Genomic DNA, 23,311 nt, shown 5'->3' with positions numbered 1-23,311 from the left:
ACATACCTTCCTTCCAACATTGTGATCACGTTAAAACCAGATAGAATCACACTGTCGGAAGAATGTTCTCCAATTCCCTAACAGCAACCTACCCAAAATGCAGAGTAAACACACAGGTTAACCACATCTTCAGGCTGGCTATGGTTCCATGCTTCCTGGATAACTGGGTATTTAGAGTCACATGACAAGGGTTGAGCACAAAGGACATTCACTAAATGACTGACCGCCCTATATTAAAAACTGTCCCTCCCACATCTATTTTGGCAATAGGATAAAGACCTGTGAAGGTCTATATTTTGCACCCCCACCTGCCTCATATCTGGGAAAAATAAAGTTTACTTATCTGAGACAATGAGCAATTCTGTTGCAGGCACATGAGGATCAGATTAATTACAGAATTCTACAACAGACTAGCAACTCCCCACCCCACCCCTGCCTTATCCCTTTCCCACTACATAGATAGGTGGTCACCTTGCCTATTCTAGCTGCTTCCCCTCTGGGCAGAGTGGTGTGGGTCAGGTCAGGTCAGATTCAAAAGAGAAGAGAACAGGAAAGCATTGGGAAAGACAATAACCTACCCCGGAGAATCTGGTGGCAGTTCCATAGCAGAATTTACCCACGCTTGACCCATACCTACATTCTACCACTAATTGTCTAGCTTGGCTCGATTTAGCTGCAGGTCAGGTAAATGGCAAGTATGCAGGGTTTCCTAAATATAAATGTTAATATTTACATAACCTGAATGATGTTTTTTGAGGCATTTCTACAGTCACTCTTGCCTATTCCTTTTTAAAAAATGGTATTTATTAAGCTCTTACTATGTGCCACACCCTGTACTAAGCACTGGGGTAAATACAAGCTAATCAAATTGGACGCAATCCTTGTCCCACATGGGACTCACAATTTTAATCCCCATTTTAAAGACAAAGGAACTGAGGCACAGAGAGGTTAAATGACTTGCCCAGGGTCACACCAGACAAGTGGCAGAGCCAGGATTAGAACCAAGGTCCTTCTGGCTCCCAGGCCTGAGCTCTATGCACTAAGCCATGCTCTTCTGCAAAGCCTAAACCAATTTAGCCTTTGCCCACATACATGATGCGGGACAATGCCATTAAACTAAACTAGACTGTGAGCCCGTTGCTGGGTAGGGATTGTCTCTATCTGTTACCGAATTGTACTTTCTAAGTGCTTAGCACAGTGCTCTGTGCACAGTAAGCGCTCAATAAATACGACTGAATGAATGAACACTAATTTCAACCCAGCAATGTCCTTGCGTAAACAACTAGTCACAAGCCATAGCTTCCATCTGCAGTACTGATAGACTGTGAAGAAAGAAAAGATTTGAAAATGGAATGGAGTTCTTATCCAACATTCTTGGGGCAAGCATCAGGAATTCAGCGCCTGAGGGAGCAATCAATATTTTCTGTTTACCAAAGAGTCCAAAGGACTCATTAAATGCCAGTGGGGACAGCGGTACCAGTTGATGGACTGAAAGACTCTTCCTGAGGGAAATAAGGAGAGGGGGAGAGGAGGAGGAAAGACCCACTGAGAGACCCAAACTGTGAGAGGTCTGGGGGCCACTACTCAGCCCTTTTATCAGGCCTGGGAAAAACCTGGCTCCCCATGGCCACGACTTTTCCTGGCCCTAATACCAGTTCTCAGATGTTGTTTGGCTCACACTACGGACACAGGCACAAGTTTCCGACAAGAAATCAACACCCTTGGCTCCAATAATAAAGTAGTTATAGACAAGGCAAAATTTCCTGACCTTACTTGAAGTTGAGGATTTGCGGGATCCATCAAAACACTTTCAGAAAAAGAAAGGAGACACACACCCCCCACACCCAACCTACCTCATGTAACAGGTAAGGCTAGGAAGTTGGGTAAGAAGGGGAGGGAGAAAGAATTAAGAGCCTGTTGGAACTGAGGGGAGAATCAATAAAATCAATGATATTGAGCACTTGTGAACAGAACACTGTATGAAGCGATTGGGAGAGTACAACCGAGTTGGCAGGCACATTTCCTGGCCACAACGAGCTAGAAGGAGAGTTAGTGACTCAAAGCGACTCCTGCAGCAGCATGGAAAGCACCAAAGGAAAACAACTCTGTCGTGTAGAATAGGCCATCAGGCCCAGAGTGATTTTGATTGCAATGGGGAAGGGATCCTTGGGCGAGGGGAAAAATAATGCTGTTTGCATCCCTTGTTCCTTTCCCTATTATGCCTCAATCTTCTCAGGCAACCATCCTCTTGCAAGCCAGATAGCATATCAGCAACCAGAACAGTGTATATTTTTCTTTTGTATAGACAGAATAACATCCAAACTAACTCAGGCCAACTCATGTGTGGCCTGAACTCGATATAAAAGGTTCGAGGAACCACCAATTTCATCAGGTGGATGGCACAGATTTCATATGCGCAAGAGAGAGCTGTGTTCTTGTGAAATCTTGTGCTGTGGTAGCCACCCATTATGACACCACGCTCAGGCATACAAGCCAGTTCTTCGCTAACACAGTACACCGAGTCCAATCAGGTTTGCATTGTCAGAAATACACTCCCTAATTCCCCAATCACACTCTGACCAAAACATGCACTGAAACCTTACTTATGTCAGAACTGAATGTACTCCATTTTGGAAAGATATTATTTTCAGTTGTAACCCAATTCCTATTAAAGTTCAGTTTACCAACCTAATATATATTGCCGAACATCACATTTTATGTAGAAATATTACTATAAATTATAAATGTTACAGCCTTTTAGAAATTATCCCTATCTAGTGGGATTCCCGAATAAAAAATGTATTCCTCTCATTGAGCTCTTTGTGGGCAGGGAACGGGTCTACCAACTCTGTTGCAACTGAATTCTCCCAAGCATTTAGTACAGTGGGAATCACTGCCCTCCATGAGCTTCCATTATAAGTTAGTCAGTACTCCTATGACCACTAGACATTCCAACGGACACCAGGGATGACAAAGTATGGAAAGTAGAAAAACCAGCGCCTCCTGCCACCTCTAGACCCGGTAGCTTGGGGACCTGCTCCTGGTTCCTACATAAATCATGTGCATTTCAGTTCGGCTAGAAAGCATGTTTTCACTGTATATTTGGTTAGAATGCCACATGTAACAGGGGAATTTCCTCTATATCATTCCCTGGCCTCCACTCCTTCCTCACCATCTAAATGGCCACTCTTGATTCAGGCATTTGTCACATCCCAGCTTTATTACCGCAGCCTCCTTATTGGTCTCCCTTCTGCCAGTTTCTCTCCTCCCCAGTCCACAGTTCACTTTGCTGCTCAGGATCATCCTTGCAAAACGTCCTGCACACACCTCTCCACTCCCCAAAACCCATCCTATATCGCACCAAACTTCTTATCATTGGCTTTTAAGGCCCTTCATTTGCTTTCTCCATCTTATCTACTTTATTCTCCCAAATAGTCCAACTTGCCCTCTCCATTCTCCCCAAGCTGATCTCCTCACCTCGCCCACCTCCAGCCCCATGCTTAAACCCTTCCTCCAGCTAGGCACTCCTTATCTCATTCAAATCCATCAAACCAGAGCTGTCCTCATTTTCAAAGCCTTTCTGAAGTTACATTTCCCCTAGGAGGCCGGCCTCAATTTTTTCCCCTTTCCCAGAGCTATATCCCCACAGGTACCACCCCAACATTTCTGTGCCCACTACATACTTATGAATTCATCCCCAACCATACTACTTCTGTACATATCAATTTTAAAAACATATTTAGTCAATTGCTCATCTACACATTCAGTGTGCCTTTTTCTTTGCTCTTATTTTGTGCCTCGTTCCCTCCACTTGATTGTAAGATCCTTGAGGGACTGTATTTTCTAACTCCGTTGTACTCTAAGCACATAGCACAGTGTTCTGCCCATGGAAGGCACTCAAATACCACTGATTTATAGGGGAACATTTGTCCAACAATGTGAGCTTATCAGAATGAGTGAGAACTACAACATGACTTTTCCAAGAAAGCACCCACCTTGTTCCAGCTCAAATTCTCCCTCTTCCCCACTCAATCCTAAAAAGAAACAACTCTGTGAGCAGCTCCAGTGCTTACACCAAGTGCGGCTGTTGCCTGAAGCTTCATAGCAAGGCCTAGACTCATCGTGTAGGCCCTTAAGAAAAACTGAGCCTAAGTGATTTTATGGGCCTTAGTGTTCTCATTCTTTCACTTAGTGGTTGTCACTTTTTGCATAATGAAACCAAAGACAACTTTTGTTGCCTGGTTCATCATACAAGACCAAGGACAGTCTAATTTCCTAAGCCACTTCAAGGACAATGAAATTGCAACTTAGAAGGGCATTATCAGGAGGAGCCATGGAGCAAGTGACCTCATGTCTCTTCAGGAAAGAAAGACACTCCCCCACTATTACTCTCTCTCTAAGTTCCCAAGAGGCAGCAATGAGAGTCCGGCGGTTTGGGCAATGCTCTCTATCCCTTCTCGTAACTGGGTGACAGGCTTATTAGGTTTGTGGGAATAAGTACCTTTGCCCACCCTTCTCAAATAAGTCAATGTCTCCGTGGGTTCATAGGCTGGTGTGGAAAACATCCCAAGCCAACAATATTTTGCTACAGTTGCTAATTATATTGCCCACCTTCCGAAGATTCTTTGCACCCACTAAAAAGACAGTTTCCCTAAAAATCATTCTGTACAAATGTAATTTCACATTAAGTGAGAATGGGCTCAGACCCACGGTCTGTCATTTTGTGGGTCAATCACAGAAAAACAGGTAAAAATATCTGCAGTTGTGACCAATGAAGATGAAGAGGAGCATCACTTCTTGGGAAAGACATTAATTGGTAGAAGTATACATCTCTAGGTTACTTTGGAAGGTTGGCACTGCTATTCCTGAAGGAGAGCCACTGGGGTATTTTTAGCATCACAAGCTACAACAAAGACAGTGACTCTACACGTTTCAATCCTCCTTTCAGAAAGATGCAGATTGAAACTTACTCCATTGCTAAAAATAACCAAAGAATTCTAAAAGTAGCCTATTTCCAGGGCAGAATTGATAATGGCTGTCTTTTACTCTTTAATTTCAGTAATTAGACAGCGCTCAATACAAAGAACTGAGAATATAAAAATATGGCTTCCTTTTGGCCACACTTTCTATATATTTCAGGATAGGCCCAAATCTTTCTTTTTGCCAAAATCCACATTTATTTATTTTAATAATAATAATAATAATGACATTTATTAAGCACTTACTATGTGCAAAGCACTGTTCTAAGCGCTGGGGAGGTTACAAGGTGATCAGGTTGTCCCACGGGGGACTCACAGTCTTAATCCCCATTTTACAGATGAGGTAACTGAGGCACGGAGAAGTGAAGTGACTTGCCCAAAGTCACACAGCTGACAGTTGGCGGGGCAGGGATTTGAACCCATGACCTCTGCCTCCAAAGCCCATGCTCTTTCCACTGAGCTACACTGTTTCTCAATAAAAGTCAAAATGTTTACAGTTGCTCAGCATCCATCTTATACCTCCAAATGGCAACAAAGGCAAGAGCTCAGGATGAAAAACGAGGGTTCATCATTACATTTTTATGTCTTTCTCTGAGTTAGAGTAAGCACCTTGTAGATACGGAATGTATCACTTTGCTATTCTGTACTTCCCAAATGCCTAGCTTAGTGCATTGCACCAAATGGGTACTTTGTAAATGCTGCTATTGCTTCGACTACTACTATCATCAGTAGCAAAAATAAAACCGACCATTGTGCATATAACACTCATTAAGGCCAAATGTTCCAAGTGTGGGTTTTACAGGTATATAAAAAAATAGTATACTTTAGAGGATATTTATCAGGATCAATTCTTTTCACTAATTCAGACAAAAGTTAGGTTATTTTTTTTTAAACTTGGAAAGTTTGGGGTTTTATTTTTAATCATTCAAATACAACATCTGCATAGCAAGTGTTTCTTTCGTAATGTTACTCCTTTCCAGGGCAACTGCCACAAATGACTAAATGAACACTTAACAGATCAGCTACCTGTTAGTCAGTCAATCGTATTTGAGCGCTTACTGTGTGCAGAGAACTTTACTAAGCATTTGGGAGAATACAACAATGAACAGACACAATCCTTGCCCACAGTGAACTTACAGCCTAGAGGGGAGACAGATATCCAAATATCACCTTCCAAAATTTTTGCCAGTTCAGTTGAAGACAGTAGAGATTTGACAACTCATCACATAAATGTGTTAAACTTATGTTGACAGAGGCAAAAGCAGCAGAAAGCAGTGTGGCCTAGTGAATAAACCATGTGAGCCCACTGCTGGGTAGGGACCATCTCTATATGTTGCCAACTTGTACTTCCCAAGCGCTTAGTACAGTGCTCTGCACACAGTAAGCACTCAATAAATACGATTGAATGAATAAAGCATGGGCCTAGGAGCTAGAAGACCTGGGTACTAGCCCCAGCTCCATCATTTGCCTGCTTGGTGACCATGGGCAGGTCACTTAACTTCTCTATGCCTCAGTTTCTTCAATCGCAAAAATGGAGACTCAATACCTGCTCTCCCTCCTGCTGAGCCCAGGTGGGACAGGGACTTTAGCCGGCCTGATTAACTTGTGTCTACCTCAGTACTGAGAACAGTGCTTAATGCATAGTAAGCATTTAAAAAATACCATAAAAAAAGATGGGATTTGTAAATTAGCAAGACTGTTTCAACAATGAAAAATATTAAACTTTTACAAAAAATGTTTATAATTTTTTTTTTTTGCAGGGGGAATAACCCTGTTAAGGAAGTTATGTGGGGAGAAGCAGTAGGGAAAGCCCTAAAAATCCACACCCTCCAATCAATCTATCTGACAAATCTTTCAGTCTCCTGAAAGTTCTAGATTGTGATGGAGACACACACCACATACGCCATTGCAGGAATCTGCTGAGCCTCCAGGCTGCAGGAAAGTGAGGCTAAGGAAGATGAAATGGGAGATGGGGCTAACGTCAGACCTTCCTCCCCATCGCCCAATAGCCCCAATCCTCAACATGAAAGATCTTCTGTCTTCCCTCCATTCTTTCCTCAGGGTAGAATTTACGTTCCATAGAGTTCAGATCATACATTTTATTGTATCATGGCAGGGGTTGACCACATGTTCAATGTCATATGGGTGGCAGACATTTGTTTCTGATACTACTGCTCAGAGCAACACAGCTCCACTGGGCAGGGGATATGAGAAGACTAGACAGCAGGTTACCTAGGCAGCTGCTGTCCAGTGACCTAAGAGAGTGCACACACAGTCGAGGAGAGCTGAATAAATGATACAGACATAGTGAAACAATCTCAAGCAAAATAGCGGTGGAGTTCTGGGAAACCACTGCAGTAGACAGCTCACACTGGCCATGTAGCAATAAGAAAAAGGCACGGCAGAGGGAGAGTCGAGTCAAAAGAAGAGTTAAGTCCTGTAGCAGACAAACCCTCCAAGCAGTAGACATCTATCCTACAGTGCAAACAATGTGGTAGTTTGTCATCAAGGACTTACAGTCTCTTCAGCCACACTCACATGCGTAAGTAGGATTTTACCATCAGTAGCATCATCTTTGAAAATGTAGGAAAGCTTGCTTGTTCTCTCTCCCTCCCCCACTTTCTCTTCATCCCCTACCTGCATTGCTATGTATGGGAATGACTAAAAGCGGGAGAGGCTGGAGGCATGGAAGCTAGTGAGGAATCTTTTGAAGGAACTAAAGTGTGGGGTAATTAAGGGCTAAATCTAGGGCAGTTGGGCATAGTTGTAGTCCTACCATTTCCTGGAGACTCACAGGAAACAATGTACTGCACTAGGTAAAAAAAAAAAAAAAACTGATAGAGTCCTTCCCCAGAAGGCACTTACAGGAGAGACAGTCTCTTTACTGGAAGTATACATATACTGGGAGATGATACATTATGGAAGAAGAATTGGATGAAGTCACCAATCAATCAGGTATGAGAACAGAGACTGCAGAGGTGACCATGGACAGAGTGCCGTAGGTCATGGTGAGGAGCACAGTGTCTTCTGAAACTCTAAAAAGGTCATTCTATCATTCATAAAACACACAAAAGGTCACAGTCTGCCTCAAATAATTCATTCAGTAAGCAGGCAAAAGGTTATGTAAAAAAATTATGCCTGCATGGTCACTAAATAATCCAACTCCTTGTGTCTGATTATGAAATAAAATTTTCAGTCCAATGTTTATTTTCTGTACAAGCAAGCTAGCCCAGATTGTAAAAGGTGGGATCAGTTCATCAGCATAGTATTTTTGATGACCCAAAAGTGTTTCAAGAAGTTCTAAATAAGACCATCATTTTTTAAGGTATTTAAGCAGTATACTAAGCGCTTGCATAGAAACAGGGTAATTACATTGAATAACATGTCTGTCGCGCACGGAGCTCACAGTCTAAGTAGGAGGGACTGGAATTAATCCCCATTTTACAGATGAGGAAACTGAGGTACAGAAAGGTTAAGTATCCAAGATCACACATCAGACAAACGTCAGAGTCAAGATTAGAACTCAGGTCCTCTGACTCTCAGGTTGGTAATCTTTTCACTAGACCACACTGATTCCTTTTACTTCCTAAAGTAATATCTGTCCAACTTATAATTATTTGGGTATAATTGAATTTTGCAGGCAAATTGAACTAAATTTGTTTGTAGGTGGTCGGGAGGAGGAGAGGAGACAAAACCAAGGCCAAGTTTTACATGTCTACAAAATTGTTAAAATCCTTATGAAGTTCTGGTTAACACATCAAACAAGCAACACAGTAGAGCTAGTGACAATATAAAGTACAGCAACTAAAATGATCAGTGGATCGGAGAAGCTGTTGTAAATGGGCAAACTGAAAAGGTTACCTCCCTTCAGTCGAAAAGATGCAAGCTGAGAAGGGAAGTCTTCAACATCAAGATAGGTGTGGTCAAGACAAACACAATTCTCTTCCCCCAAATTCCATAACAGGACAAGAGGGAATCCAGTGAAGCTTGACAATAAAAACAGTAGGCCCCCAAACAAGCAAAAGCTTCTTTCCACACTGGATTCTAAGTATACAGAATACACTAACACTAACTAAATTTTGCTGGCTGAAAACATCAGCAGATTCGAGAGAATGTGGATAACTGAATGGACAAGAGAGCCACAATGGGCTCCTGGAGGAATAAAAGAAAAAAGATGGGGATGCGAAGTGTACGTCTTTCAGCGCCATCCTCCTTGACAGCCAAGCTCATCGCTACATTCAGGGATCCTGTTAGCCACTATCAGAAAGAGAATATTGGACCGTTCCATCGGTCTTCTTCAGGGAACGGCGTTTAAGTTAATTGAAAATACAGCTCACAACCTTGTTTTTTAAAAACCACTCTGTGGGCGAGTTGAAGAATTTAGGCAACCTACAGTTCCAAAGGGTTCCTCATCTAGAGGTGAGCTTTATAAAAAAACAAACAATTGGGCAGTCAGGTTGGAAGACGGTAACATTTACAACGGGGGCAAAACAATCAAAATTGAAAGATAATCAATCAAAATAAACAATCAAAAGGTATTTTTCTTCGAGGGTGGGGAAGGTGGCCTTTCCCCTTTCAGGGAGGCCAAGTTACTTCCTCCTCCTAACTGATAATGCCTACACGACAAAATTCCAGAATATGAATTCAAAGCGCCTAAGATCCAAACAAAGAGCGGTAGCCAAAAAGCTTTGATTTCATCATATTGTCTACGGTAAAGTGTAACCTCTCTGAAAAAGGATAAAGGCAATAATCCCAAGGAAATGATTTAGTTAATGTCTCCAAAGCACTCTGCAAACCAAAAGCACCCAGTGGGTGGCCAGGATCCAGGCACTCCGGTCCAACCCAGGAATTGCGGCCAGAAGGTTGAGCGTTCTTAAACGGTTCCTCTCTCCTGGAAAACTCACTTTTTCATTCAATTGTATTTATTGAGCGCTTACTGCGTGCAGAGCACTGGACTAGGCGCTTGGGAAGTACAGGTCGGCAACATATAGAGACGGTCCCTACCCCACAATGGGCTTGCTCTGCCCTTCACATATATACAGGTGCTGTGGGGAGACTGAGCCCCCTCCTTCCCCTCCCCCTCCCTATCCCCCCCATGCCCTACCTCCTTCCCCTCCCCACAGCACCTTTATATATGTTTGGTCTACTTATTTATTTTACTTGTACATACTTATTCTATTTTATTTTGTTAATATGTTTTTTTTTGTTGTCCGTCTCCCCCTTCTAGACTGTAAGCCCGCTGTTGGGTAGGGACCGCCTCTATATATTGCCAACTTGGACTTCCCAAGCGCTTAGTACAGTGCTCTGCACACAGTAAGTGCTCAATAAATACGATTGATTGAGGAGAAGGAGGTAGGGGACTACCACAGTTTATCTCAAAGATACATATACGTACACATTATATGTATCTACACACCCCATTCACGCACACATATATTATATACCCACAGACACACACTGCCTGTCGCCTATATTACAAGGCTATCACATTCCCGGGCACGGAGGAGTTGAGATCAGCCAGGACCTCAAGCAGGCTGCCATCGCATCATTTGCTCCGATGATTTGGAACCATTATTCCAAACAGCTGCATCTTCTCTAATAAAGACAGGAGGGCAGAGGCCCACATCAAAAGCTTCCTAGCCCACAGGGGCCCCTCCCTGGACAGCCCTCCGCTGGGCCGGGTTAACCAAGAAGCCGAACAGGAAGGAAGGGCAACCACGGCCACAAAAACCCAATAATAATGATGGCATGACGATTCAGCTGGTTTATTGGGGACATCGCCCGGCACCCTTGGAGCGAAAGCTTATACTGGGGATGGGGACTAGACTGTGAGCCCGTTGTTGCGTAGGGACCATCTCTATCTATTGCCGACTTGTACTTCCCAAGTGCTTAGCCCAGTGCTCTGCACACAGTAAGCGCTCAGTAAATACGATTGAATAAATGAACGGGTCAATAAATACAACGGAATTCATTCATTCATTCAATCGTATTTATTGAGCGCTTACTGAGTGCAGAGCACTGTACTTAGCGCTTGGGAAGTACAAGTTGGCAACATATAGAGACGGCCCCTACCCAACAGCAGGCTCACAGTCTAGAAGGGGGAGACAGACAACAAAACAAAACATACTAACAAAATAAAATAGAATGAATATGTACAAGTAAAATGGAGTAATATGTACAAACACATATACAGGTGCTGTGGGGAGACTGAGCCCCCTCCTTCCTCTCCCCCTCCCCCCGGCCCTACCTCCTTCCCCTCCCCACAGCACCTGTATATATGTTTGTACAGATGTATTACTCTACTTATTTATTTATTCTACTTGTACATATTTGTTCTATTTTATTTTGTTAATATGTTTTGTTTTGTTATCCGTCTCCCCCTTCTAGAATGTAAGCCCGCTGTTGGGTAGGGACCGTCTCTATATGTTGCCAACTTGGCCTTCCCAAGCGCTTAGTACAGTGCTCTGCACACAGTAAGTGCTCAATAAATACGACTGATTGATTGATTGATTGAGGAGAAGGAGGCAGGGGAGGAGGGGAAGAGAAAGGAGAGGCGGGAGGAAGAGCCAGTCTGGGGCAGAGGGGGGGAATCTTCTAGACTGTGAGCCCACTGTTGGGTAGGAACCGTCTCTCTAGAGAAGCAGCGTGGCTCAGTGGAAAGAGCCCGGGCTTTGGAGTCAGAGGCACGGGTTCAAATCCCGGCTCTGCCAACTGTCAGCTGTATGACTTTGGGCAAGTCACTTCACTTCTCAGGGCCTCAGTTACCTCATCTGGAAAATGGGGATTAAAACTGTGAGCCCTCCCCATGGGACAACCTGATCACCTTGTAACCTCCCCTGCACTTAGAACAGTGCTTTGCACATAGTAAGCGCTTAACAAATACCATCATTATATGTTGCCAACTTGTACTTCCCAAGCGCTTAGTACAGTGCTCTGCATACAGTAAGCGCTCAATAAATTCATTCATTCAATCGTATTTACTGAGCGCTGTCTATTTATTTATTTGTCCATATTTATTCTATTTATTTTATTTTGTTAATATGTTTTGTTCTCTGTCTCCCCCTTCTAGACTGTGAGCCCACTGTTGGGTAGGGACCGTCTCCAGATGTTGCCAACTTGTACTTCCCAAGCACTCTGCACACAGTAAGCGCTCAATAAATATGATTGAATGAATGAATGAATATAGAGACGGTCCCTTCCCAACAGTGGGCTCTCAGTCTAGAAATACAATTGAATAAATGAATGAATATAGAGACAATCCCTACCCAACAGTGGCCTCAGTCTAGAAATACGATTGAATGAATGAATGAATATAGAGACGGTCCCTTCCCAACAGTGGGTGCAGTCTAGAAATACGATTGAATGAATGAATATAGAGACGGTCCCTACCCAACAGTGGGCACACGGTTTAGAAATATGATTGAGTGAACGAATATAGAGACGGTCCCAAGCCAACAGTGGTGCACAGTTTAGAAATACAATTAAATGAATGAATGAATATAGAAACAGTCCCTACCCAACAGTGGGCTCTCAGTCTAGAAATACGATTGAATGAATGAATGAATATAGAGACGGTCCCAAGCCAACAATGGGCTCTCAGTCTAAATACGATTGAATGAATGAATGCATATAAAGACGGACCCTACCCAACAGTGGGCGCACAGTCTAGAAATACGATCAAATGAATGAATGAATATAGAGGCGGTCCCTACCCAACAGTGGGCGCACAGTTTAGAAATATGATCGAATGAATGAACGAATATAGAGATGGTCCCAAGCCAACAGTGGGCTCTCAGTCTAGAAATACGATTGAATGAATGAATGAATATAGAGACAGTCCCTTCCCAACAGTGGGCTCTCAGTCTAGAAATACGATTGAATGAATGAATGAATGAATATAGAGACAGTCCCTACCCAAAGTGGGCTCAGTCTAGAAATACGGCTGAATGAATGAATGAATGAATGCATGCATATAGAGACGGTCCCTAGCCAACAGTGGGCTCTCAGTCTAGAAATCCGACTGAATGAACGAATGAATATAGAGCCGGTCCCAAGCCAACAGTGGGCTCTCAGTCTAAATACGATTGAATGAATGAATGCATATAAAGACGGTCCCTACCCAACAGTGGGTGCACAGTCTAGAAATATGATCGAATGAATGAATGAATATAGAGACGGTCCCTACCCAACAGTGGGCTCAGTCTAGAAATACGACTGAATGAATGAATGCATATAGAGACGGTCCCAAGCCAACAGTGGGCTCTCAGTCTAGAAATCCGATTGAATGAATGAATGAATATAGAGACGGTCTCAAGCCAACAGTGGGCTCTCAGTCTAGAAATCCGATTGAATGAATGAATGAAAATAGAGCCAGTCCCAAGCCAACAGTGGGTGACCAGTCTAAATCCGATTGAATGAATGAATGAATATAGAGACGGTCCCAAGCCAACAGTGGGCTCTCAGTCTAGAAATCCGATTGAATGAATGAATGAATATAGAGACGGTCTCAAGCCAACAGTGGGCTCTCAGTCTAGAAATCCGATTGAATGAATGAATGAAAATAGAGCCAGTCCCAAGCCAACAGTGGGTGACCAGTCTAAATCCGATTGAATGAATGAATGAATATAGAGACGGTCTCAAGCCAGTGGGCTCTCAGTCTAGAAATACGATTGAATGAATGAATGAATATAGAGCCGGTCCCAAGCCAACAGTGGGCTCTCAGTCTAAATACGATTGAATGAATGAATGCATATAAAGACGGTCCCTACCCAACAGTGGCCTCTCAGTCTAGAAATCCGATCGAATGAATGAATGAATATAGAGACGGTCCCTACCCAACAGTGGGCTCTCAGTCTAGAAATACGAGTGAATGAATGGATGAATATAGAGCCGGTCCCAAGCCAACAGTGGGCTCTCAGTCTAGAAATACGATTGAATGAATGAATGAATATAGAGACGGTCCCTACCCAACAGTGGCCTCTCAGTCTAGAAATCCGATCGAATGAATGAATGAATATAGAGACGGTCCCTACCCAACAGTGGGCGACCAGTCTAGAAATACGATCGAATGAATGAATGCATACAGAGCCGGCCCCTTCCCAACAGTGGCCCCTCAGTCTAGAAATACGATTGAATGAATGAATGAATATAAAGCCGGTCCCAAGCCAACAGTGGGCTCTCAGTCTAGAAATCCGATTGAATGAATGAATGAATATAAAGCCGGTCCCAAGCCAACTGTGGGCGCCCAGTCTAGAAACACGATTGAATGAATGAATGAATGAATACAGAGCCGGTCCCAAGCCAGTGGCCCCTCAGCCTAGAAATCCGATCGAATGAATGAATGACTATAGGGCCGGCCCCTTCCCAACAGTGGCCCCTCAGTCTAGAAACCCGACTGAACGAATGAACGAGCGACCGAAACGCGGGCCCGGCCCTCACCTATGGTGGAGATGAAGGTGGTGTTGAAGGCGTCGTCGGAGAAGCGGAAGAGGACGCAGGTCTTCCCCACCCCCGAGTCCCCGATGAGGAGCAGCTTGAAGAGCAGGTCGTACGTCTTCTTCGCCATTGGGAGGCGCGGGAGCGGCCCCTCCGCCGCACCGCCACCGCCGCCTCACGGGCACGGACGAGGAGCCCGGCGCCGCTGCTCGGTTCCAGTCAGTCAGTCAGTCAGTCGGGCGGGCGGGACAAAATGGCCTCCCCTCCCCCCTCAGGGCCGGGCCGCTCCCACGGGCTGAGGAGCGTGGGGGGGGGCGTCAGCACTTGCTCCCTCTCTTCCTCCCCGTCGCCTTTTTCCCTCTCAGGCCCCGCGGATCCCAGCGCCCGACCGCCGCAGTCCCATCCCCACAGGCGGCCCGGCCCGCTCCCTTTTTCCTCCCCCCCCACCCCGCCCCGATCCCCTCCGACGCCTTGCGTGCTCGCGACCCGGCACGCACGTCGGCCCGCCGCGGGCGCGCGCCGGGGCCCGGGGACGCGCCCGCCGGGCGCCTCGCAGCCAATGGGGGAGAGGCTGGGCGGGGCGCGCCGGCTCGCGCGCTGCGGGGTGGCGACTGCGCAGGCGCGGCCCTGAGGCGGCTGAGGCGGCCCAAACCGCCCATTTCCGGCCCGACGGTCGACGCCCCTTTCTCCCCTCACGTCGGCATCGCCAAGGGCGCCTCGGCCTAGCACTCGAACAGCCTGAGGTGAAGGCAGGAGAAGCAGTGTGGTTCAGTGGAAAGAGCCCGGGCTTTGGAGTCAGAGGCCATGGGTTCAAATCCCGGTTCAGCCGACTGTCAGCTGGGTGACTTTGGGCAAGTCACTTCACTTCTCTGGGCCTCAGTTACCTCACCTGTAAAATGGGGGTGAAGACTGTGAGCCCCCTGTGGGACAACCTGATCACCTTGTAACCTCTCCAGCGCTTTGCACATAGTAAGCGCTTAATAAATGCCATCATTATTATTATTATTGTTATCCACAACTAAATAATACCAAGGCTTGCCTTCTGTTTGGGTGACTTTTTCGACATCACGATTTTCTTGCCCGTGATGATGATGGCATTTGTTAAGCGCTTACTATGTGCCAAGCACTGTTCTAAGCGCGGGGGAGGTGGCAAGGTGATCAGGTTGGCCCACAGGGGGCTTACGGTCAATCCCCGTTTTACAGATGAGGTAACTGAGGCCCGGAGAAGTGAAGCGACTTGCCCAAAGTCACCCAAGCTGACAAGTGGCGGAGCCGGGATTCGAACCCATGACCTCTGACTCCAGAGCCTGGGCTCTTTCAACCAAGACACGCTCGTTTGTATATATTTATTACTCTATTTATTTATCTTGTACATATCTATTCTATTTATTTTATTTTGTTAGTATGTTTGGTTTCGTTCTCTGTCTCCCCCTTCTAGACTGTGAGCCCACTGTTGGGTAGGGACTGTCTCTATGTGTTGCCGACTTGTACTTCCCAAGCGCTTAGTACAGTGCTCTGCACACAGTAAGCACTCAATAAATACGATTGATTGATTACAGGCAATCTCCATTTTACAGATGAGGTAACTGAGGCCCAGAGAAGTGAAGTGACTTTCCCAAAGTCACACAGCTGACATTTGATGGAGCTGGGATTTGAACCCATGACCTCTGACTCCAAAGCCCGGGCTCTTTCCACTGAGGCACACTGCTTCTTCCCATGCTGCCCATGGGAACCCAGAACTAAATAATACAAGCCTTGCCTTCTGTTTAGGTGACTTTTTCGACATCATGATTTTCTTGCCCACGATGATGATGATGACGGCATTTGTTAAGCACTTACTATGTGCCAAGCACTGTTCTAAGCGCTGGGGAGGTTGCAAGGTGATCAGGTTGGCCCACGGGGCTTACAGTCAATCCCCATTTTACAGATGAGGTAACTGAGGCCCAGAGAAGTGAAGTGACTTGCCCAAAGTCCCACAGCTGACATTTGATGGAGCTGGGATTTTAACCCGTGACCTCTGACTCCAAAGCCCGGGCTCTTTCCACTAATAATAATAATGGTGGCATTTATTAAGCGCTTACTATGTGCGAAGCACTGTTCTAAGCACTGGGGAGGTTACAAGGTGATCATGTTGTCCCACGGGGGGCTCACAGTCTTAATCCCCATTTTACAGATAAGGTCACTGAGGCCCAGAGAAGTTAAGTGACTTGCCCAAAGTCACACAGCTGACAATTGGCAGAGCCGGGATTTGAACCCATGACCTCTAACTCCAAAGCCCGGGCTCTTTCCACTGAGCCACACTGCTTCTTCCCATGCTGCCCATGGGAACCCAGAACTAAATAATACAAAACTTGCCTTCTGTTTGGGTGACTTTTTCGACATCACGATTTTCGTGCCCATGATGATGATGATGGCATTTATTAAGCGCTTACTATGTGCCAAGCACTGTTCTAAGCGCTGGGGAGGTTACAAGGTGATCAGGTTGTCCCACAGGAGGCTTACAGTCCTACTGAGAGCTCACCTCCTCCAGGAGGCCTTTCCAGACTGAGCCCCTTCCTCACCCCCTCGTCCCCCTCTCCATCTCCCCCATCTTTCCTCCTTCCCTTCCCCACAGCACCTGTATATATGTAATAATAATAATAATGGCATTTGTTAAGCGCTTACTACGTGCAAAGCACTGTTCTAAGCGCTGGGGAGGATACAAGGTGATCAGGTTGTCCCACATGGGACTCATAGTCTTTATCCCCATTTGACAGGTGAGGGAACTGAGGCCCGGAAAAGTGAAGCGACTTGCCCAAAGTCACCCAGCTGACAAGTGGTGGAGCCAGGATTCGAACCCATGACCTCTGACTCCAGAGCCCGGGCTCTTTCCACCAAGACACGCTCGTTTGTACATATTTATTACTCTATTTATCTTGTACATATCTATTCTATTTATTTTATTTTATTAGTATGTTTGGTTTTGTTCTCTGTCTCCCCCTTCTAGACTGTGAGCCCACTGTTGGGTAGGGACTGTCTCTATGTGTTGCCGACTTGTACTTCCCAAGTGCTTAGTACAGTGCTCTGCACACAGTAAGCGCTCAATAAATATGATTGATTGATTACAGTTAATCCCCATTTTACAGATGAGGTAACTGAGGCACAGAGAAGTTAAGTGACTTGCCCAAAGTCACACAGCTGACATTTGAGGGAGCTGGGATTTGAACCCATGACCTCTGACTCCAAAGCCCGGGCTCTTTCCACTGAGCCACACTGCTCCTTCCCATGCTGCCCATGGGAACGCAGAACTAAATAATACAAGCCTTGCCTTCTGTTTAGGTGACTTTTTCGACATCATGATTTTCTTGCCCACGATGATGATGATGACGGCATTTGTTAAGCACTTACTATGTGCAAAGCACTGTTCTGAGCGCTGGGGAGGTTGCAAGGTGATCAGGTTGTCCCACAGGAGGCTTACAGTCCTACTGAGAGCTCACCTCCTCCAGGAGGCCTTTCCAGACTGAGCCCCTTCCTCACCCCCTCGTCCCCCTCTCCATCTCCCCCATCTTTCCTCCTTCCCTTCCCCACAGCACCTGTATATATGTAATAATAATAATAATGGCATTTGTTAAGCGCTTACTACGTGCAAAGCACTGTTCTAAGCGCTGGGGAGGATACAAGGTGATCAGGTTGTCCCACATGGGACTCATAGTCTTTATCCCCATTTGACAGGTGAGGGAACTGAGGCCCGGAAAAGTGAAGCGACTTGCCCAAAGTCACCCAGCTGACAAGTGGTGGAGCCAGGATTCGAACCCATGACCTCTGACTCCAGAGCCCGGGCTCTTTCCACCAAGACACGCTCGTTTGTACATATTTATTACTCTATTTATCTTGTACATATCTATTCTATTTATTTTATTTTATTAGTATGTTTGGTTTTGTTCTCTGTCTCCCCCTTCTAGACTGTGAGCCCACTGTTGGGTAGGGACTGTCTCTATGTGTTGCCGACTTGTACTTCCCAAGTGCTTAGTACAGTGCTCTGCACACAGTAAGCGCTCAATAAATATGATTGATTGATTACAGTTAATCCCCATTTTACAGATGAGGTAACTGAGGCACAGAGAAGTTAAGTGACTTGCCCAAAGTCACACAGCTGACATTTGAGGGAGCTGGGATTTGAACCCATGACCTCTGACTCCAAAGCCCGGGCTCTTTCCACTGAGCCACACTGCTCCTTCCCATGCTGCCCATGGGAACGCAGAACTAAATAATACAAGCCTTGCCTTCTGTTTAGGTGACTTTTTCGACATCATGATTTTCTTGCCCACGATGATGATGATGACGGCATTTGTTAAGCACTTACTATGTGCAAAGCACTGTTCTGAGCGCTGGGGAGGTTGCAAGGTGATCAGGTTGTCCCACAGGAGGCTTACAGTCCTACTGAGAGCTCACCTCCTCCAGGAGGGCTTTCCAGACTGAGCCCCTTCCTCACCCCCCTCGTCCCCCTCTCCATCTCCCCCATCTTTCCTCCTTCCCTTCCCCACAGCACCTGTATATATGTAATAATAATAATAATGGCATTTGTTAAGCGCTTACTACGTGCAAAGCACTGTTCTAAGCGCTGGGGAGGATACAAGGTGATCAGGTTGTCCCACGTGGGACTCATAGTCTTCATCCCCATTTGACAGGTGAGGGAACTGAGGCCCGGAGAAGTGAAGCGACTTGCCCAAAGTCACCCAGCTGACAAGTGACGGAGCCGGGATTCGAACCCATGACCTCTGAATCCAGAGCCCGGGCTCTTTCCACCGAGACACGCTCGTTTGTACATATTTATTACTCTATCTTGTACATATCTATTCTATTTATTTTATTTTATTAGTATGTTTGGTTTTGTTCTCTGTCTCCCCCTTCTAGACTGTGAGCCCACTGTTGGGTAGGGACTGTCTCTATGTGTTGCCGACTTGTACTTCCCAAGTGCTTAGTACAGTGCTCTGCACACAGTAAGCGCTCAATAAATATGATTGATTGATTACAGTTAATCCCCATTTTACAGATGAGGTAACTGAGGCACAGAGAAGTTAAGTGACTTGCCCAAAGTCACACAGCTGACATTTGAGGGAGCTGGGATTTGAACCCATGACCTCTGACTCCAAAGCCCGGGCTCTTTCCACTGAGCCACACTGCTCCTTCCCATGCTGCCCATGGGAACCCAGAACTAAATAATACAAGCCTTGCCTTCTGTTTAGGTGCCTTTTTCGACATCACGATTTTCTTGCCCATGATGATGATGGCATTTGTTAAGCGCTTACTATGTGCAAAGCACTGTTCTAAGCGCTGGGGGAGGTTGCAAGGTGATCAGGTTGTCCCACAGGGGGCTTACAGTTAATCCGCATTTTACAGATGAGGTAACTGAGGCACAGAGAAGTTAAGTGACTTGCCCAAAGTCACACAGCTGACATTTGAGGGAGCCGGGATTTGAACCCATGACCTCTGACTCCAAAGCCCGGGCTCTTTCCACTAAGCCACACTGCTTCTTCCCATGCTGCCCATGGGAACCCAGAATTAAATAATACAAGCCTTGCCTCCTGTTTAGGTGACTTTTTCGACATCACGGTTTTCTTGCCCATGGGAACCCAGAACTAAATAATACAGGCCTCGCCTTCTGTTCGGGTGGCTTTTTCGACACCATGATTTTATTTCTTCTTTGAAAATGAACTCTGAGTCGTAGTGGAAATTGAAAATTCGGCACTCTTGCCTTGCAAAACTAGTAGACTGCGAGTCTAGAAGTTTAGACTTTTAGACTGTGAGCCCGTTGTTGAGTAGGGACCGTCTATATGTTGCCAACTTGTACTTCCCAAGCGCTTAGTACGGTGCTCTGCACACAGTAAGCGCTCAATAAATACGATTGAATGAATGAATAGTAGACCTTTAATAATAATAAGCAGCGTGGCTCAGTGGAAAGAGCATGGGCTTTGGGGCCAGAGGTCATGGGTTCAAATCCTGGCTCCGCCACTTGTCAGCTGTGTGACTTTGGGCAAGTCACTTCGCTTCTCTGTGCCTCAATCAATCAATCAATCGTATTTATTGAGCGCTTACTGTGTGCAGAGCACTGTACTAAGCGCTTGGGAAGTAAAAGTCGGCAACACATAGAGACAGTCCCTACCCAACAGCGGGCTCACAGTCTAGAAGACTGTGTTACCTCAGTTACCTCATCTGTAAAATGAGGATTTCTGTGAGCCTCACGAGGGACAACCTGATCACCTTGTAACCTCCCCAGCGCTTAGAACAGTGCTCTGCATATAGTAAGTGCTTAATAAATGCCATCATCATCATCATCAATAATAATAATGATAGCATTTATTAAGCGCTTACTGTGTGCAAAGCACTGTCCTAGGCACTGGGGAGGTCGCAGGGTGATCGGGTTGTCCCACGGGGGGCTCACAGTCTTCATCCCCTGTGATGAAGCAGCTGAGAAGCAGCGTGGCTCAGTGGAAGGAGCACGGGCTTTGGAGTCTGAGGTCATGGGTTCAAATCCTGGCTCCTCCAATTGTCGGCTGTGTGACTTTGGGCAAGTCATTTAACTTCTCTGAGCCTCAGTTGCCTCATCGGTAAAATGGGGATTAAGACTGTGAGCCCCCCATGGGACAACCTGATCACCTTGTGACCTCCCCAGCGCTTAGAACAGTGCTTTGCACATAGTAAGCGCTTAATAAATGCCATTATTATTATTATTAACCCCAGTGTAAAGTACAAACCTTTAAGGCCGAGGGAACCATAACGGACTCGAGCAGCCAAACTCTGGGGTGAGGTGAAAGTCGTCGTTCGCCCGGGGCCTAGTGGAGGTGGTGAGAAAGGGGCAGGGGCGAGGTCAAGCGCTTAGTACAGTGCTCTGCACCCAGTAAGCGGTCAATAAATACGATTGAATGAACGAACAAGGTGGGATGGAGGGGGAACCCAGGAGAGCCAACCTCCAGGAGGGTGTTGGACTGCCCCTAGTACTTTGGCAAACCTACTGAAGAGTTTCATACCCCCTACTCTGCCTTCAACGTGGCTCAATGGAAAGAGCGCAGGCTTGGGAGTCAAGGGATGTGGGTTCTAATCCTGACTCCACTTGTGTGCTGTGTGACCTTGGGCAAGTCACTTCACTTCTCTGTGCCTCAGTAACCTCACTGTAAAATGGGGACTGAGACTCTGCGCTGAGCCCACTGTTGGGTAGGGACTGTTTCTATGTGTTGCCAATTTGTACTTCCCAAGCGCTTAGTACAGTGCTCTGCACATAGTAAGCGCTCAATAAATACAATTGATGATGATGATGATGGGACAAGGAGCACATCCAAGTAAAGTTAGAACTGTGAGACTTTATCTTTTCTACTCTTATAATACCATTTCTGGGCGTTGCTAAGGTTTGAGTAGGCTTACCCACTGTGTAACTGGGAAGGAAAATAATTCTGCCAAACTGCACTCGGATGTTTTGTTCTGTTATCTGTCTCCCCCTTCTAGACTGTGAGCCCGTTGTTGGGTAGGGACCGTCTCTATATGTTACCGACTTGTACTTCCCAAGCGCTTAGTACAGTGCTCTGCACACAGTAAGCGCTCAATAAATACGATTGAATGAATGAATGAATGAACCCAATTTGCTTGTATCCACCCCAGCGCTTAATACAGTGCTTGGCACATAATAAGCCCGTAAATGCCAGCATTATTATTCTTATTAACTCCTTGAGGGTTACAATTGTGGGTGTTTTTTTCCCCCTTACTTCATGTCTCCTTCTCCCCCCAGCCTTTGCCAAGTATGTATTGTAATGTCTGTCCAAAGTGGGTACTCCATACTGTGGAGACTGCGGGCTGAGAGGGAGTGTGGGCTGCGCTCTTTCCATTAAGCCACTCTGAAGGCAGAGTAGGGGGCACGAAACTCTTCAGGAGGTTTTCCAGAGAACTAGGGACAGTCCTTCTTGGCTCCCAAGCCCTTGCTCTATCCTCTGCACCGTGCTGCTTCCCCCAGTTCACAATCTAATGGGCATAAGTTGACAGCCAATATTTTACATTTCCAGGTGTTAGTCTAAACTGACTGGTGGGGAGGAAACAACCAGGTTTGTCCTTCTAGAGTCACTCTCATTCATTTGAATTTTTTGAGTGCTTACTGTGTGCAGAGCATTGTACTAAGCACTTGGGAGGGAACAATACAACAATAAAGACACATTCCCTGACCACAGTGATCTTACAGTCTACCCAACTCTAGCTGGGCCTGGTCAAGAGTGCTACCCCATATGGCAGTTTGGTAGTTAGGGCTGTTTCTTAATCCTTTAAATGTCTCCCTTTGTCTGTAATAATAATAATGATGGTATTTGTTAAGTGCTTAGTATGTGCCAGTCACTGTACTAAGCACTGGGGTAAAAACAAGGTAGGTTGAACACAGTCCCTGTCCCACATAGGGCTCACAGTCTTATCTTCTTGTTCTCGTGCCATTTTCTAAACTCTCAGTTCAACTTTCAGTTGTTTTGAATGGACTTTTCACAGTGATTTTTTTTTCAGAGTGCTCCGTCACAAGCCTGCCTTCCTTCTGACCTTTACTCCTGTTGCACCCACAATCAGCCACTGGGCTTTACTTCCATCTTTGTTGTTATTTGCCATAGACAGATTCCAAACACTCTTGCTTCCTTAGCCGATCAAGGCTCCAAATACTTTCTCCATTTTGTATTATACCTATCGCTCTCTATCTGCATTTACTGTTCCCATATGTTAGCATGGACAATTGCACTGACGATTTCCATGTTTTCTACTTTCATTCAGTTGTAGTTATTGAGAGCTTGCTGCAAAAAAAATTGAGGTTATGCATTCTGGGGATAAGGAACCGACTGCACTTTTACATGGAATGAATAAAATGCTACATGTAAATGAAATAGATTAACCTGCATTTT

At 45.6% G+C, this 23,311-nt stretch overlaps 1 protein-coding gene across 1 annotated transcript in view; it reads right to left on the bottom strand.

Annotated features, from left to right (window-relative positions):
* The window catches only part of RAB10 (RAB10, member RAS oncogene family), a 49,009-nt gene extending 34,205 nt beyond the window's left edge, over nt 1-14,804 (bottom strand). Inside the window, exon 1 of the mRNA XM_038750975.1 lies at nt 14,418-14,804. Within this exon, the coding sequence (XP_038606903.1) occupies nt 14,418-14,544 (127 nt within the window). The 5' untranslated portion in view covers nt 14,545-14,804. The remainder of the gene's footprint in view (nt 1-14,417) is intronic.
* Between the last annotated feature and the right edge of the window lie 8,507 nt (nt 14,805-23,311).

The sequence above is a fragment of the Tachyglossus aculeatus genome, chromosome 9 (genome assembly GCF_015852505.1).
Source record: "Tachyglossus aculeatus isolate mTacAcu1 chromosome 9, mTacAcu1.pri, whole genome shotgun sequence".
NCBI lineage: Eukaryota > Metazoa > Chordata > Mammalia > Monotremata > Tachyglossidae > Tachyglossus > Tachyglossus aculeatus.
This window is presented reverse-complemented; position numbering and strand designations above follow the sequence as displayed.